The 17369-nt window shown below is 35.7% G+C and overlaps 1 protein-coding gene across 2 annotated transcripts; it reads left to right on the top strand.

Moving 5' to 3' along the window:
* Positions 1-7446: 7446 nt before the first annotated feature.
* On the top strand, positions 7447-15367 carry LOC146168221 (serine/arginine-rich splicing factor 2-like). 2 transcript variants are annotated; one of them, XR_014495154.1, is made up of 5 exons: positions 7447-7682; positions 7900-8109; positions 14384-14533; positions 14606-14744; positions 15005-15367. XR_014495154.1 is itself a non-coding variant. In XM_083388907.1 (4 exons), exons 1-4 carry the CDS (start codon positions 7534-7536, stop codon positions 14670-14672), a joined length of 576 nt encoding a protein of 191 aa, XP_083245033.1. In that variant the 5' UTR covers positions 7447-7533; the 3' UTR covers positions 14673-14956. The 2 variants fall into 2 exon arrangements, 1 of the variants encoding a protein (XP_083245033.1); XM_083388907.1 differs by lacking the exon at positions 15005-15367 and having other exon boundaries at positions 14606-14956.
* The last annotated feature ends 2002 nt before the right edge of the window (positions 15368-17369 follow it).

The raw sequence follows: 17369 nt of genomic DNA on the forward strand, positions 1-17369 counted from the left end.
TACTGTTTTAAAATGCCAGTGTTAGTGCTGTAATTGTTGCATCCTGGGGAATTATTATCAAAATGTTTACAGAAGCTAGCTTACTAAATATAGATACAAATGAATAAAATGTTTTAAAATAATTATTTTACATACACGTATATATATAAACGTTGGGTGCTAGAATCCTTCCACAATTGTTAAATAGGGTGCGAGTTAGCGTTTGTAACAGACATTATTTAATATTAATACTTGACCCACCCTAACCCAAATATTATGCGTTGTGGTAGGATTATAGACCCGCGCCAAACGTTGTTTCCCAAAACCGTTTTCTATAATCGACTAATTAGGAATTAAATTCATGCGGTTTACCTTGAAAATTTTTTCATAACAAATTTAACATTCAAAAGCAGCTAACAATTTCCAAAACAAAGCGCCAAACTACGTTTCTGTGGCAATTTTGCTGAGTCAATCGTCCTTTTTCTTGTGTTTTGACGCATTCTCTCGCGCGTGCGTCTCGTTATAGCGAGGTGTTGGCGAGGACCGTTCGTAATACCAAATGCGTTTGCGAGTTTCTCGCTCGCTCATCCCTCGCTAAAACGAGCTCGGTAACTTAGCGAGCGAGGAACTGTTCATAATGCCGCCCCTGGCCTTTCTCTTTCTATGCTAACAGGCGTGATCCTGGAATCAGGAAATCATATTCCTTTGGCTTATCTTTGCGGCAAAAATGCAGTATGCTGTGGCATGGCTAAGCCAAATTTGCCGACGAATCGGGTGGTTGTTAGGTGTAAAGTTAAATTTATTTACTAATGTGTCATATTGTAGATACTCGCCGTTTCTATTCAATAAATCCTGGTGAAAAATTATATTGGAATCTATAAGTGATGGCATAAAAAAAACATTTGAGCGGAATTTTACTTTTTTGTTTAGCCAAAGCGGACGGCTGTTTGACTTTGGATCTATAATTTCCAAGAGTCCATTGGAAAAGATAGGCGCTCGCAACTGTTCATCTGACTCACGCAACGCCTCTAGTGGTGGAAACCATCCCATTCAGTTTTGTGTGCGATCGGGCAAAAGAGGGTAATATTAATTTACGGAATGATGAATGGTCGGAATGGTCGGAACGCTCACTAATTTAAGTGTTACCCCGTTAAAACAATTATTAAACCAACGCACACTATTTGGTTTAGGGTGGGGTTAGCGTTTGGGTGAAGCTGGGTCAAGTGTTATTATATTTAATAATAATACTGTGAGCGTTCCGACCATTCCGACCATTCATCATTCCGTAAATTAGTGTTACCCGCAAAAGATAATGAATTTATGGTAAGCGGCCTAAAAATTCTAAAAAATTAATGAAAAATTATTTCGCCGAAATCACAATTGACAATGGTGAAATTTGGCCTTTTTAGAATGCGCTCGGCTTGGTCGCACCTTTTTTGTTTGGCGTTTTGGCCTTTTAAGGCCCGTTTACACTACAGCTGAACTGAGCTGAACTAAGCGTAATTTGCTTTTAAATTCCATTGTGGCAAGCGTTTCACGCTTTGCTAAACTCAAACCCCATGCAGTTGGAAAAAATACGCCTTGGAGCGATTTTCACGCTTGCTCAACCGATCCGCCAGAAATTAGTTCAGTTCTGTAAGCTGCATAAGAATGCAGCTGGAAATTTAGCAACTTAACTGAGCCAGCAATTCGACATTTACCAAAATATGGCGCTTGTCTAGAATTCTACCACCACGAACATTATTTGGGTTAAGGTGCATAGGATTGTGTTTAGATAGGTTAAGCAATATTATTAAATAATAATGCGCTGGTCTTACAATCCTAACACAATTATTAAGTCAACGCATAATATTTGGGTCAGGGTGCGAGTAAGCGTTTGGGTGTATGGGTCATGGGTGGGTCAAGTATTATTATATTAATTATTTAATAATAATACTTGACCCACCCTAATCCAAAACGCTAACCCGCACTCTAAACCAAGTAATGTTTTTTGTGGTAGGATTCTAGACCAGCGCCAATAATAATACTTGGAATCACCCAAACACCAATCGACACCCTAACCCAGGGGCGGGCAAATTACGGCCCGCAGGCCGGGTCCGGCCGGCGACGGGAATTTGAGCGGCCCGCAGACAGTTTCCGGTTGTGGCCCGCGGCCACATTCTGCCACAAATAATAGTGATTGTTAGTTATTCTTCAGTTCTTTGTTTTCAGATTCTTTGTATTGGGTTAACATTATATTTAGAATTTACAATAAATATTTTCCCATGGATTTGCTAAGAAACATAAGTTTGACGAAGAGTGAACGGTGTCCAACCTGAATGGTTTCCAACCTGCATCCGTACGGCCGTTGATGAATAATTGTGCAGTCGTTGACACATATTTTAATAAAACTTATCTGTTTTATTGTGTTTTAGCCCCTTAGAAGTAAATCCGTTAGTATCAAAGGTGCTATGTATATCATGGCATTTTGCCCCACATTACTAATAAAATCCTTTTTTTTGTTGAAGAACATAAATGCCTGTGTTTATAACAAAATGCAATTATTTTATATACCTAATTTTGATTGAATTGAAAGTTTTGCCAAATCTAAACCTAATAAATGCATTTTTTTTCGATGAATCTGCATTTCGGTTCCATATTTTCCCATGAGTTCATTAGACAACAAAACGTCTTTTTAAGATTGATTATCTTATAACGTCATGATTTGACAACTTTTTAAATCATCCCTAAATAAATTCAACTGGCAGCCGTGAGAAAAATAAGACTGTCAATGCGGCCGTCAAGAGCTAAAAGGTTGAGCACTGCTGCCCTAACCCACATATTGTGTTAATTTAATAATTGTTTGAATGCTGTGGTACAGTTCTAGACAAGCGCTAAAAAATCTCCAAGTGAAGCCTTTAAGTAAAATATTGTGCGCTGCTTTAATAATTGTTTTAACAGTGTGGTAGGATTCTAGATCAGCGCCAAAAAAAACATATATTAAAACATTAATATTCATGCATAAGAGCCATAATTTTGCCTTAAAAAAATGCCCACTATTCATGTGCTGGTCAGTTTTATGAAATTCATAATTGTCACATCACAAACTTAATTGTGCAATACATGTCAACAAATGTTCATCTAAAAGAAACACAGATAACAAACTTTCAAACACCTCTCTGAACTGTCTCTGCACTGTTTACAAATATTAAAGTGCATTGGCTTTGTTTCTATGAAACATTGTTATAAGTTGCGACAAATGGTGTCAGAGATGGTGCGACCCTAAAACTTGTGAACACACTTTTATTTACTGAAAGAAATTCTCTTATGTGGTATCCTATCCTTAGTGTATGCAGCAGTTTGTTCTACATAATTCAATTATTGCTTTCAAAACCAAACTTATTGTGCAGTTTTTTTTTATGTTAACCATACCAATATTTTTCAATTTTTTTGACCACCGAGTTCCACATTTACTTGTTCCACATTTACTTTTTTTTTATCAGAGAAGACAACAAAGTTTACAACATAACATTGTGTGGCGTTTAACAGTTTAACATAATTTTACAAGTTTAGTCCAGGCAAATGTGTAAAAAATTTGTATTTGTTTAGATCTGCTGGACTAAATTTGTGTTAAAATGTTAATGTCACAGACTGGAAGCCAAATATTGCTTAAATTGCTAACAATACACGTTTCCACAACTACAGAATTCAACTACAGAAGAGTCCTAAGCAATCAATAGACTGGTAAACAATAGAGGCTGGCCATACAGGATCTACGTATGTACACACCATAAACTTCTAAGACTGTCAAGGCCAGGGGTGTGCAACCTTTTATACTGCCGGGCCAAATATCTGCAATCGGATTAGACCACGGACCACTTACATATATCTCGTCGACTGTACCTGTTAATGACTACCATGAAAAGAAAACAGTTATGTTTTTAGTCGAATTAACGAAATATTTTTTAAAATCACTTCGAAAGCTGGCTTGCTTTCCCAAACACCCTATCCAGGTTCACTTGAATTAGGTTTGGGCAACACGAAGTCCATTTTCCAAGTGTATATTAATCAGTGCTGAGCAATGAGGGGATTTCATGAAACCCACTTCGGAAAAAAATGATTACACACATTTATTTAGATCGAGGTGTTTGCAGTAAAAATAACTACTTTTTAGCTGCGCAGAGAGAATTTTTTTTTACACTCACATGAATACTTGAAAAATCAATTAAATTTCAAATGAGTGAAAAGATCAAACAGCCATTTTTATTATGCTTTTGCTACATGGACCACAAGTAGCTATTGAAAAGTGTTTCAAGAACAAAAAAAATTGCAGCGCTCACCGCTCAGTGCAGACTTGTAAACTTTACACAACAGCATCCAAAACACATTTTTGTAGTTTCAGTTTGTTAACTGGTCACATTAGTTTGGAATTACTTTCGCTTTCTACTTCTGTCAACTATCTAATTTTGGTTGTTTTTTGAAACAATAGCACAACAAAAGGCTATCGTTAAGGCGAATTTAATTGTCGCAGAATTAGAATTTGCTTTACGTTCAAAATGACCGTTGGCGGTAATTTAAGGTAAATCGCTTACTATACCTCATACTATGGGCACCCTAATAAACTAAACATTTACATGCTAATAAAGGGTGACCTAAACTTGGGAACAGTCAGAAAGTTTTAATATTTTAACAGTTACCTAAAACAGTGAACGAATGTTTTGTGTTGCAGGCCAAAAGCCAAAGCGCGCCGCGGGCCACACATATTGGTTCCGCGGGCCGCAGGTTGCACGCCACTGGTCTAGGCAATGCCTACAAACAACAATATGAAATAAACCACATTTTCGTCATTTACTTATCTGTGGGTTTACCCTTGCAAAAAATGTATTTTACCCTGGGGTGTTTAAGGTACGTATTTGAGTATTTTCTCTAACTATATTGTTGATGAAATATTCTGACCAATTAGAAAACACTTTTAGATTCACTAGTTTTTTTTAACACAGTTTCTCATCAACATTAAATTAAAATTCTGATACACATATGTTCTAGATAAAAAAGGAAAAAAGTAAACCTAATCCAGCTTGTTTTGTTGTTTTATGATAAATAGATTCTGCTACAAGCAGCAATATGCTATTTGAAACAAATCTTAGATACAAGCTGATTTAGGTTTTCTAAGTTTGGTACGTAATTTGTCTTTTATTGAAGCAACCCAAAATTGTTTATGTCACCATTTGATCAGGCAAATTCTTTCATTTGAACATATTCTTACTTTCCCCTAATTTTATCTCCGCATTCTTTGAAGAGTAAATGACAGAAGGCTACATTGCAAATTTTTATAATGCAAAGTCTTTTTGCAATACGTTTGTCTAGCAGGAATATGATGTTAACAGGCTGGCAGAATCTTGCCAGCCTTCTGGTGACGACCATTTTTGGCCTAAATTCTTCGTTTTTTGGTCGCGTCCCTAAAGTTAAATTGTGTGTTTGCCATAAGAAAATGTATGCCATGTTAGGGTGATAAACAAGGCTGTTAACAAAGGCACAAAGTTTTTGTGACTTCAAGAAATTTATACACATGTCTGCTTACCCTAACACTGTTACATAGACTATCTGATTTTGAGGAAACTTGTGAGCAAATATGCAGCGCAAAACCTTTGGTTAAATTAGCAGCAATTTTTGATATATATTGCTTGAAATAATGATATTTATAATCAAATGTAATAGAAATTACTTACCGAGGTTCGAGTCAGACAGTCAAGTGCAACATGCCATAGTATAATTAGTGGTTTTGGGCTGAATAGATTTGCTTAAAACAGAGACAAAATCATAGCAAAAAAATGCCAAAGTTTGTGCGAAGGGCAAACATTTTTTTGCATTTACCTAATTAAAATAGCCCAAAATATAGTTTAAGGCTTAGATTAGATGGAACAGCACGGCCTATAAAAGGGATGGCTCTAACCTTTTTATCACGAGGGTCACAAACACGACCTTAATTCTTACAAAATGCGAAAGTGGGTCATATATACAATTACATGCTAATTTTGTGCGAAACTTCGTTATAAGTTTTATTGTCTTGATTGGTAATTTAAGGTGTTTGAACGATTTTCAAATTCGGATTCCCCTAAGAACCTAGCATTAAATAGTTCACAAATGCCGCAGCATTTTTTATTGGATTACCGGAGTTCTTATTTTTTACATTTACCGTTTCCTGGAAATGATTTATAACATTTCGGTATTTCTGGAGCAGGGGTGGGTAACTTCTCAAGTCGGCGGGCCTGATATGGGAAATGAAGTACTAGGCGGGCCGGATTCCTGATCGATATATTAATTGTACTGCCATAGCCTATATGTTTTGTCGCATAATGGCGGCTAATGTTGTACTCTTTAAACATGGCAACACTTCCATTGCACAGCAAACATACTGCTTTCTTGCCGACTTAAGTAAGTGAAAAAGTAGGCTACATGGGCATCCAATCCTTGTTAAATTTGCAATTTACTTTTCTTAACAAAATCCAAGGGAATATATTGATTGTAAATTTTTAATCTAATTTGGGAACACACAATAAGACCTAAAAAGCAACAATACCTAAAGCAGAAAATCAATAACACCTTAGTAATAACACCAATGATTTAATAAAGCAAAATACCAGTTATACCCACAACAGAATAAGAACTTACTGTCTAATAAGACATACATCTGTCGGAATAAGTCTTAAATTGTTCAGAATCGGGCCTAAATAACACATGGGACTGTAGAAAGAGGGTATTGGAAGATCGGGGGCCATGGGTTTGGTATCGAACGTTTTGGTGTCTAATTTTTCCGCTGTTTTCCCTCTGATTTTCTGACCCTGTGAGGGGTTTATTGGTGGGTAATAGGTGGGGTTAGAAAATGGGTTAGGGTTTAAATTATTAGGGGAGTTAGTGATGTACTTAGGGGTGGGGTTTGGGGTTAGGTAAATGTTTTATAGGCCTGATTCTGGTCATTTAGGACTTATTCCGACCGGTTTATACCTTCTTCTGATTTAGACGGTATTACGACTATTAGGTACTAGTCCTATGTTGGTCTTATTTCGATCTTATAACTCGAGTCATTAATTGTAATAAGCAAGTTGTAGAGAGACAAGTGGGTCATTAAAAATCTGTGGTGGGTCAGTGGTTCGCCATCCCTGGCCTAGTACATCCTCGTTATGCCCATGCGAATGTCATACTCATATACCTGGTTTTTTAACAAGAAAATACAAGTTGATGTTCTGTTTAAAACATCTTACTTATGTTGTCAGTATAAGGAACCTACAGTTTATTGTCCATCTTAGCTTACATTTTGGGTTGACTATCTGTCTTTATTAACTCTTTTGGTCAACAATGCATTACTATGGTGCACACATTTTGACCTATGGTTTGAGGTGTTGTAAGACATGGTAATTTAAATTAGTGTTTGAATGTTTAAGTTATTTAAATATTAGAATAATTGGATTTTTTAGAATTTGTATTTCCACCAATATCTCAATTTTTTCAGCACTATATAATTTTTTTTTTTATATATTTCTTCACAAAAAAGCATAAAAATAATTTGAACTAAGCATGTCACGTGGTGCAAGACCTCCACCTGGTGTGGATACAATGGTGTCTTTAAAAGTGGATAACCTTACATACCGAACTACACCAGAAGGTTTAAAGAGAGCTTTTGAAAAATATGGGGATGTTGGAGATGTGTATATTCCACGTGACCGGTAAGACAAATTACTTGCAAAACATGCATGGTGTATCTAATTTTTTTACTTATTTTATAACCTTTATGCTTTGACTGCAAACAAATACTTATTTTATATTGTGGAAATTTGGAATCTCATTAAACATGGTTTGTTTCTAAAAAAATGTTGTAAATGATTCGAGCTAAATCAATTCACTAATTCACATTAAAAATGGTATAACAAAATATTTTTACAGATATTCCAAAGAAAGTAGAGGGTTTGCTTTTGTAAGATTTTATGACAAACGGGATGCAGAAGATGCTATGGATAGTATGGATGGAAAAATGTTGGATGGTCGGGAGTTGAGAGTAGCCATGGCTAGGTATGGTCGGCCAAATGAACCTGTGCGTGATTATGGCGGAAGACGACATACTGGACCCCCTTCACATGGTCGTCGTAGAAGAAGGTGTTTATATAAGAAACAATATATTTTTAATTTAAACATCCATACTTTCTCATTACTCATTAGTTAGATGATATATATATTTAAATTTTTGGAAGTTGCAAGAAGGTTAGAAATTTTCGTGGCCATTAGTCCAGATGCCTGCATAGAAGTTTGTTGAACAAATCAAAAAATATTTATTTCAACATGTACATTTCTTTTATTTTTGCTATTGAATAATAGAAATAGAGCGATATATAGAATGTGTGGGTGCAGGGGCTTCTTCTAGGCGCCAGCTGTGAAACCAATCAGTAACTTCAAGCGAAAAACTAAACCAAGATTGTGAAATATGTGTGATTTATTTTGGTAGAATCATAATTCAAATATCAGCAGCGCAGTGTCCTAAGTTTCGTATACGGGACTACTCTAAATTACAAGCAAAACTAAATGAAGATTGTTTTTCCCGGGTGGCATTATGCCACGATTAGCGCAACATCTGCATCGAGCTGTGTGCAAAGTCAGGAAAATACAAGCTGATGTTAATGGCAGACAGCGAACTGCGAGGAACATTAGCTGCCTAATTCAACGTTTTTAGCAAGAAAAAATTAAAGAAGATTTGTCGTAGCGTTTTCAATTGTGGAATACGCACTTGCTAATCCAACCTTAATGATTAACGAAAGAGAAAAAAAATCCTACGTTTATGGTCGACAAAACATTGGTTTTGCATTAGCTTAAGGCCATGACGTAATTACATTAAAAAACATTGCCGCTTCGGACATTTTGAAAACCCTGACAAAAACGAACAACAAACAATATTAGCATTTACAAAAAGGGAGGTCCGACCCCCATGAATACGCCAGTAATGATCAGCAATGCAACCCAAATAACGAAGGGGTCTCATGGTATGGTATAAACACCCCTAGCAGGTACAGGCGGAGCCCAAATAATTTTTACGTTTTGTGTATTATAGCTGCTGAAAACGGCGATTATTAGGATCCACAGCTGTTTAAAATTGTCTGTTCGATGTCTGAATGTCACATGATTTCAATTGTGCGTGAAAAACTATGGTATTGTGGTGTCAGAATGGCCTCTGTGACAGATCAATCACAAACTGTTGCACTTCATTGTCAGCAAAATTAACGATGCTTACCAACAAATTTAGTGATTTGTAGTTTGATTTTGCCGATTGTAAAAGCGTGTAATGACTCTGCCTGTTACAACTGCGATGACTTTAAGTCTAATAAAAACATTCAATAGAGTGACCTGCGGCTAAGAGCGCTTGACCGGCTTAGCGTTAATGAATGTACACCGGGGTCTTAACTACTCCGTGGATAATATTATACAGGAGTTCATATAAAAAATCGAGAAGAATAAATTGATTTTCTTTAAAATGCACATTGCTTTAGCTTACACACCTGTTTTTTTCTACGTCGTTGAGTAGTCCGTTCGTTTTACCAATAAAATATGTATTCGTTATCAGGCCTGCTTAGGATTACAGTTTGAGTCGGTGACAGGCGAAAAGCTAAAAACAACGATGACGAGCGGTGATTAGGCGGTGGCGGCAATAGGCAATGACGACCGACGTGTTTTAATGCCAGGCGCAATGTTTCCAATGTAACATCGCAGCAATCACGCTTTTGGTTTTGTGACCATTTTTTACTGAGATTTCAAAAGAGGGGTGTCAAGACTCCTAGATACCCCCCCCCCCCCCACGCTACGCCCCTGGTCAACAAGCTGTTGATTTATATGCTGGATGGCATTTTTTGCAACTTCACATGGCAAAGGACCATGCAACGGTTTGTGTACTGGAACTGCAAAAAGATTGGCTGCTCGAGCAAGTTTGCAGATAATTGGATAATATCGTATACAAACCCCAAAAGAGCTATATAATTGAGTCACATCAAATATCAGCATTATTAACTTTTTATTTGTATTGGAAAAGGAAGTCCAAAGAAGAATGTGCATTTCTTACGATGAGATTCAAATCAGATATTCCAATTTGTGGAACCTAAAAGTACCACTGCTTTATTCCAGAGGAATCTTGCTAGACGTATATCAAGGTGTCTGAACATTTTGCATATTTAGATTATCAGAAGGTCCTGATTTGTGACATGCATCACAAACAACTATTACACTGGGATGAGATAAGGGAGTTTGTTAATTACAAATACAACAACCATTGATGGTTTTCCTGCATTTTGAACCAATTAAAGGAATCAGATGAAGTGTTTGGTTACTTCTCTACATCCAGCCGGACATTTCAGATCTTTTAAACATTCAAAGATGAACTTGTTGTTCCCCGTGACAACATTTTGACTAAAGTTCATCCATCAACAGCCACTGGAAGAATTTATCGATTGACCAGCAAAGAACAACTAAATGCATCATGTCTTGAATATGTAAAGCAAAAAATAAAATAGACTACAGAAATGTGGAATAAAATGTTGTTTTATACTTGCAATTTTGTTGGGTCCACTGAAGATAGGCTCAGAAAGCGACAATGTTTGTTATAGATAAATATCCCTAATTCAATAAAAGCAAATAACTCCATTCCCATAGATGACTGTTATATCTGTGTGGTTGATATTTCAAGATTTAGAAGAACTAAAAACCCCACATGACATTGCATATCCTTCTATACCAGGGATTCCCAACCTTTTTCCAATCCCTTACCACTTGGGACATTTTCTAACGCCACGCGTACCACTTCTTGTATAACAGTGGTTCTTCACCTTTTTTCTACCGCGCCCGCCTTTGGTAATTGTTCTGTGCCTTGCGCCCCCCTTAGATATTAAACAACAAATTAAAGGAAATTTGTAATGTGAAGCGTGAAAGAAATTGTGTTTATTTGTTTTTTATTGGCTAAACCTTAATTTTCAAGACACACGAAAGCTGCTTGTGCTCGATATATTGGTTTTCATCGAGCTAATTTTAACAAACATGTAAAAAAAAAATTGAAACATTGCGTTAATCGTGTTTTAAAAGGGGTGATGGCACACAATGCAAAGGCTATATTATAGTATATACTGCAAATAACATTACAAATTGGCGCAATGAGTTTCCCCTAATCAGTGATGCGCAAAGCGCAAAATTGTTTGTAGTTTTGTTGTTAAAATTGGCAAAACACAGTTTGTGAAGAGGGTGACATGGTGCACAACTTTGAGATCTTCTTTAACCATATCATATTGTTCTGAATAAACACAGCCCCAAAGTTCGCAAATGGCTAAATTATGATCGTGTTTCTTTCAGTTACTTTTTTTATGTGTAATTTTGATGTTATGTATAAGACAGCATACAAGCAGATTTAGTAACTAAAGCAACATACTGATAAAATCATTATAAAAAGTTAAATATTAGAATATAGCTTGCCTCCCCTTAGATCTTGCTTGACGCCCACGGTTAAGAACGTTGTAGAACAACTATTTTGATCGAATCATATTTTTGCCTATTTTTAGCTGACAACTAGCATTATTCAATGATCTTTGTAAATTAAGCTATAAATCAGTAGATGATATCTATCAAGAGCAATAGTTTGACATAATTAACGCTCACTGTTCAACAGCATTGTACGAGTACAAAGCAACTGTGCTCCTTGTCGACACTTGATATGACCTGACTTTTGAAGATCGTAATGGTACCAAGCAACAGGAATAGTTACGTAACAATTAATAGGCTTTAGATAATTTTTTTGGTAAAAAAAACAGATCAACAAAATATAAAGTTGTCAATCCAGGTTTTTGTGAAAAAAAGGAAGCTACTCGCGTACCACCTGAAAAAACGGACCATTAGTGGTACGCGTACCACAGGTTGGGAACCCCTGTTTTATACTATCTTCTATTAAACCTGTACCGCATAACAGTGAGTTGCCACTCCCCAAACCACCAGGCAAAACAGGTCCAGAAGATTCAGCAGGGTCTGAAGAGAAAAATACACTGATGAGGATTTCAATATAATGTCATACAAACAAAGAACCACACTTTCCAAGCCAGCAAGAACAGAATGATTTAGTCAGAGACATGGGGCTTACTAACTCAAATGCGGAACTGCTGAATTCAAGGTTAAACGAATGGAACTTATTAGATTCATCGTGTCAATGTTCTTCAGCAAGAAAAGGGCGGGAATGATTTTCAAGAAATTTTTCTGTGGCGGGTTCTCTTTGTTTCTGCAGCAACGTTGATAACCTTTTTTGAAGAAATAGGAATTGCTTGTGTTCCAAGCGAGTGGCGTCTATTTATAGATAGTTCTTCCAGAGGTTTGAAATGTGTCCTCCTTCATAATGGAAACAAGTATTCTATACCCATCTGCCATTCTGTCCAAATGAAAGAAGATTACAAAAATGTTAAATTTTTTATTGATAGTATTAACTTTACCCAATTACAACTGGCAGCTATGTGGAGGTTTTAAAATGATTGGGTTCTTTATAGGTTTGCAAGTAGGTTATACAAAACATTCTTGTTTTCTTTGTTTATGAGACTTTAGGGCTGACAGTGAACGCTACTCTCAAAAAGATTGGCCAGAGTGAACGTCCTTTGTTCCTGGCCCACCAAACATAAAGCATGATCCTTTGGTGGATTCAGGAAAACATCCTAATGCCTCCTTTTTGCACATAAAGCTTGGCCTTGTTCAGTTTGTTAAAGCCATGAATAAAATTGGACATGTTTTTTAGCATATTTCAGCCATGTTTCCTTTTTTGTCAAATGCTAAGAAAAAAGCTGGAATTTTTACTGGGCCACAAATTCAACCTATGCTTTGGTCACTGTAAAGAACTTAAAGATAAAATGACTGCAAAAGAAGCAAGAGCATGAAAGGAATTTCAAGAAGTAGATTAAAACTTTTGTGGTAATAAACTAAGCAATAACTACATACTTTTGGTGAACAATCTGATGAAGGAATACGAAAAACATAACCACTTCTGAAGAATATTTTTCAGGAATGAAAAATATAAAATTAACAAATGTTTGTATCTTACATAATGTATAAGTAGGCTACTTGATGCGTACTGCTTCTTAGTGTCATCATGTTTGTACGCTCAATACAGAAAAACGCTGTGAATATGTATTATTATTGAAAATGAAAAAGTGACATATCTTCAAAAGTAAGGACACTTCAGAAATTTTTTTTGTATTTTTGTTTAGCAAAACACAACACCTTTTATACCACTAAAACTTTTGCAATTTTGTTTACATGTAATTAATTAAAAATGAACTAGAATTCAATATTCTGGTTCATTATTTTAGATTCGAAACTTATTATTCTAGAATACCTTGGGATTCTACATTAAACAAACCTACATCCAATTAACGATATTTCGATTGTACTTAAAACAAACCCTATATCAAATTAATGTTTCAACCGCACTTCATCTCCATTGGCCAGTAGAATTAACATATACTGGATTCCGGCCTACATGTTGTAGTTAACCAGGAATAAAAATTTGCGTCATTCATGACTTGTGTCCTAATTCATAGAAGTTGATAAATGGTTTACCAAAAATGTCGGCTAGGGATGTTGAAAGTGGAATCTCAAGGTATTTTAGAATTATAGGTTTCAAATCATGAATGTAATCCAGAATATTAAATCCTAGCATATTTTTTAAACTAAATTACTGACCTTCTATTTTTAAGGAGAATTAACTATAAATGTACACATAAGTGACAAAACAACAATTAACAAATACTTTGCAATTAACAAATAATATACTCATTGTACTGCCAATAAACTGTTAGGATTACTTTTCCGCTTGCGCTATGCATAACCTCGTTGAATATTGGCCTTAAGTAGAATGATAGATTGCTACTTTTGTAACTTAACACATTTAAGAAATTGCAAACCTTGATTATGCAATGCACATGTTAGCCACTCTGAGTGCTTCCCCAATACATCTTGATTCTCAAAGCAAATTACCTATCTCTAAGGATCCAATATTCTTTTTTAAATATCCACAAGATTTTTACTTCTACCAACATATAAAATACTGTTTCCAAAAAATGTTGATTCAATTTTGTTTTATGGGCCAATGTGTATTCTTAGTGTTGTTTTAAAGGTCAACTGGCCAATATCAAGCATGGATCTGGATTAACTGTCATGCATTAATAACACAATACTGGAAAAACTAGCATTAATTGCAGCAATATGCTTAACCAAATAATAGATTATGGGTAAAACATATGTACAAGCTCAAACAAAACGATGTTTTATTTGAAAAAAACGTGTGAAAATTAGTCATATTTATTACATTATTCACATTTAAAAATTTATTTTGTTATTAGGCCAATTTTAAATTATAATAAATGCTCAGGTCCCGTTCTTACGAAAGGCGCAGAAGCTCTTCAAGATCACGTTCTCGATCACGTGGAAAAAGATACTCAAGCCGCAGTTATTCTCGATCTAGAAGCAGGTCAAGAAATCGCAGTAAAAGAAACAGCAGCTCACCTACTCGCCACAGGAGGTAACTGTGGATTGTTGCAAAACAACTATTGTAAAACTACTTAATATATGAATAACATAAACTTTGTTTCAGTCGCTCCAAGTCATACCAGAGTTCTCATTCCAGATCTCACTCTAAAACTCCTGCTAGTGGTGATTAGAATAAAGCAAGAAAATACAATCTGTAGTCTGAACAAATCAGATGAACACTGTCTGCAATAATAAATTACATGGTAATTTTTATCAGCTAGTAATATATTAAAATTAAAAAAATGAATCTTTGTATATGTCAACCATAATGCATTTGTTGTAGTACCAAATGGTTTAACTTGATTTTTTGCGTTTGGTTAAAAACTGACATTTATTGCTTTATAAAATGTTTTGTTATGCTGAAGATTGTAGAATTTTCTGATATGTTTGAAATAATAATCTTGGTTTACCTTTTAGTAAAGTGTTACTTCCTAAGGTTTATTAGACAAATGTTATTTCAAAGGCACAAGTAAGCTGGTAAGCAGTTTGCTGTCTAAAGGAAGCAGAAATTGTGGCAAGAGCAGTCATGACCTTGGATAAGCGGTTGCTGTTTTGGGTGGTGCTCCAAAGTTAATTTAGGACACAATTTGCTGTGATGTTGCTGTCATGAGTGTAGCAGTACTGGATCTTCTGTCCTGGGGAACAAAATTGAATAAATATATTCAATATAAAGTAGCAATCTGTGTTGGTGTACGCATCACCTGTAAATTGCCTAAACTAAAAAAGTATGAAAACCATCAACAAGCAATAGGCACTAGAAAGGCATTTTTGTTTTTCTTTTATGTACCAATTGCTTAAACAATTTATTGGCCACAAAATTGAACTTCAATATAGAGTTAACTTTTAATTTAATTAGTACAATTTGTGTGATGGTTTAAATTAAAACACATCACAAACCTTGATGTGTGTTGTTGCAGTGATTAAGTTTTACTTAATTCTTTTTAGCTTCTCAAAGCTAATTATTTTTCATATAGCATGTTCAAATCTGCATATCTAGGTCAGTAAACAAAGTTAAAACAACTTGCAACAGAGGTTGTATGCTGAATCATCATGGAATAGGTGTAAGAACTCCCAAAACACCTTCCCGGAAAATCTTATAAGACGTTTTAATTACGTCATCCATATTCTTATATACTCAAGATTTTTTAGATATAGTCACCAGCTACAAATGACGCGAAATGTGCACCTTATCGCAGACACCTTGGAGTGGCCATTTGTAGAAACTACGCGACATTCATTTGGTAAATTGATATGCATGGCACAACAACGTACCCATAGTTTAACAAAACATAATGGTTCCTTGCAAGTTATGCCTTTTGAACGTTGAAATACCGAGTCCCAAAGAATTGTAAACCAGCTGTTTGTTTCATTAAGCCCTGCGCGTGTTAGCATACTCTTGTCAGAAAGCGCGGGAAAACGGATGGATCTACAATCTACAGCAGTGATTCTCAACCTTTTTTAGAGCAAGAGCCGCATTTCAAACCTAATGTTTGCAAGGAGCCGCATAGAAAACAACAGTATAGGCATATAATTAAAAAATATTAAGAAATCAACAAGAAAACATCAAATATACATTACGCTAGCCTAGGCTAACTAATTAACAGTGTTTGCCAATGCCATAGCTTGTCGATCAGGACTAAATATATTGTGACGTAACAAACCACAAAATTATTTTAAAGAGCCGGATGGAAGTACCCGGTAACATTAGTACTTCGTACTCGGGATCCTTGCTGATACAATTCATTAATTCTTGATTCCTCTTACTTACTTTGTTGCAATTCTGCTACTTCTAACTATTTTTTCACTCGGTTAGAGAGCCGCACAATGTACAGTTGAGAGCCGCGGTTGAGAATCACTGATCTACAGGAAACAAATTACGCGCGTCAAGTAAAAATGGCGGAAACACCGTGAAGTTTAATCCATGGTAATCGTGAACTTCTAGGCACCAATTCGTCATTAGGGATGTTCAAAGTAGAATCCCAAGGTATTCTAGAATAATAGGTTTCGAATCTAGAATAACGAATCCAGAACAGCGAATCCTAGTAAATTTTATTAAATTATTTAACCTCGATTTTGTTTGGGGAAGGGATTATTCTTAATCTACCCTACAGCAGGGGTCCGCAAATACTTTTTGGCGCGACCCAAAATAACTAGTACCGAGGTCTCGCTACCCAATTACTTCGAATGTTTTTAATAAAATAGCTTTGCTACAAAAACACAGTAATTTATTGTGTTTCTATAATTCATTAAGATATGTTATGCGTTTTTAAAGAGAAAGGGTTCTGTAACACAACTGAAAAGAAGCGTCGAGTTTTACTACTTTTGATGTCTCATTCGGATGACAAATATGATTTAGCCCCACCAATTCCCCGCCATAACCCCTTCAACCCGCGTCCGCTATTGTGCTTTCTTGGTGCAATCATTACTGGCAAGGCGTGTAATGATTTTTCGGCTCGAATCACTACAAATGCCCGACGTCTCATCGCAATCGTTTTAGGAAACTCAACATTATAAGGCTCGCATCTAAGGATTTTTCAGAGGGCAATATAAATTTTAAGACAGAGGTCGACAACCTTTACCAAGTCGCGGACCAGACTAAACTCAGCAAGTTCTTGGCGGGCCGTATTAAATTTCCGCTAACATTTTTCTATAAAAACGTGTGGCACTTTGATATAATAACTCTTAATCAGGGACAAACCCAAATGTTTGATGCAGTGAAAATGAGTCTAGTTATACTACAACAAGGAAACAACGGGCGTAGCGCGAAAAAAAAATGTTTAAATTGGTAAAACTTTAAATTTACAAGGAGACGTGACGCATTTTCCACA

Source organism: Ascidiella aspersa, chromosome 1, assembly GCF_963924565.1.
Source record: "Ascidiella aspersa chromosome 1, kaAscAspe10.2, whole genome shotgun sequence".
NCBI lineage: Eukaryota > Metazoa > Chordata > Ascidiacea > Phlebobranchia > Ascidiidae > Ascidiella > Ascidiella aspersa.

What these genes read in the sequence shown, in the direction of transcription:
- LOC146168221 (XM_083388907.1), top strand. Translation starts at nt 7,534, where the DNA reads ATGTCACGTGGTGCAAGACCTCCACCTGGTGTGGATACAATGGTGTCT. An exon ending in GTGTATATTCCACGTGACCG is followed by an intron (nt 7,683 to 7,899) that starts GTAAGACAAATT and finishes ATATTTTTACAG; the next exon opens with ATATTCCAAAGAAAGTAGAG. An exon ending in CATGGTCGTCGTAGAAGAAG is followed by an intron (nt 8,110 to 14,383) that starts GTGTTTATATAA and finishes ATAAATGCTCAG; the next exon opens with GTCCCGTTCTTACGAAAGGC.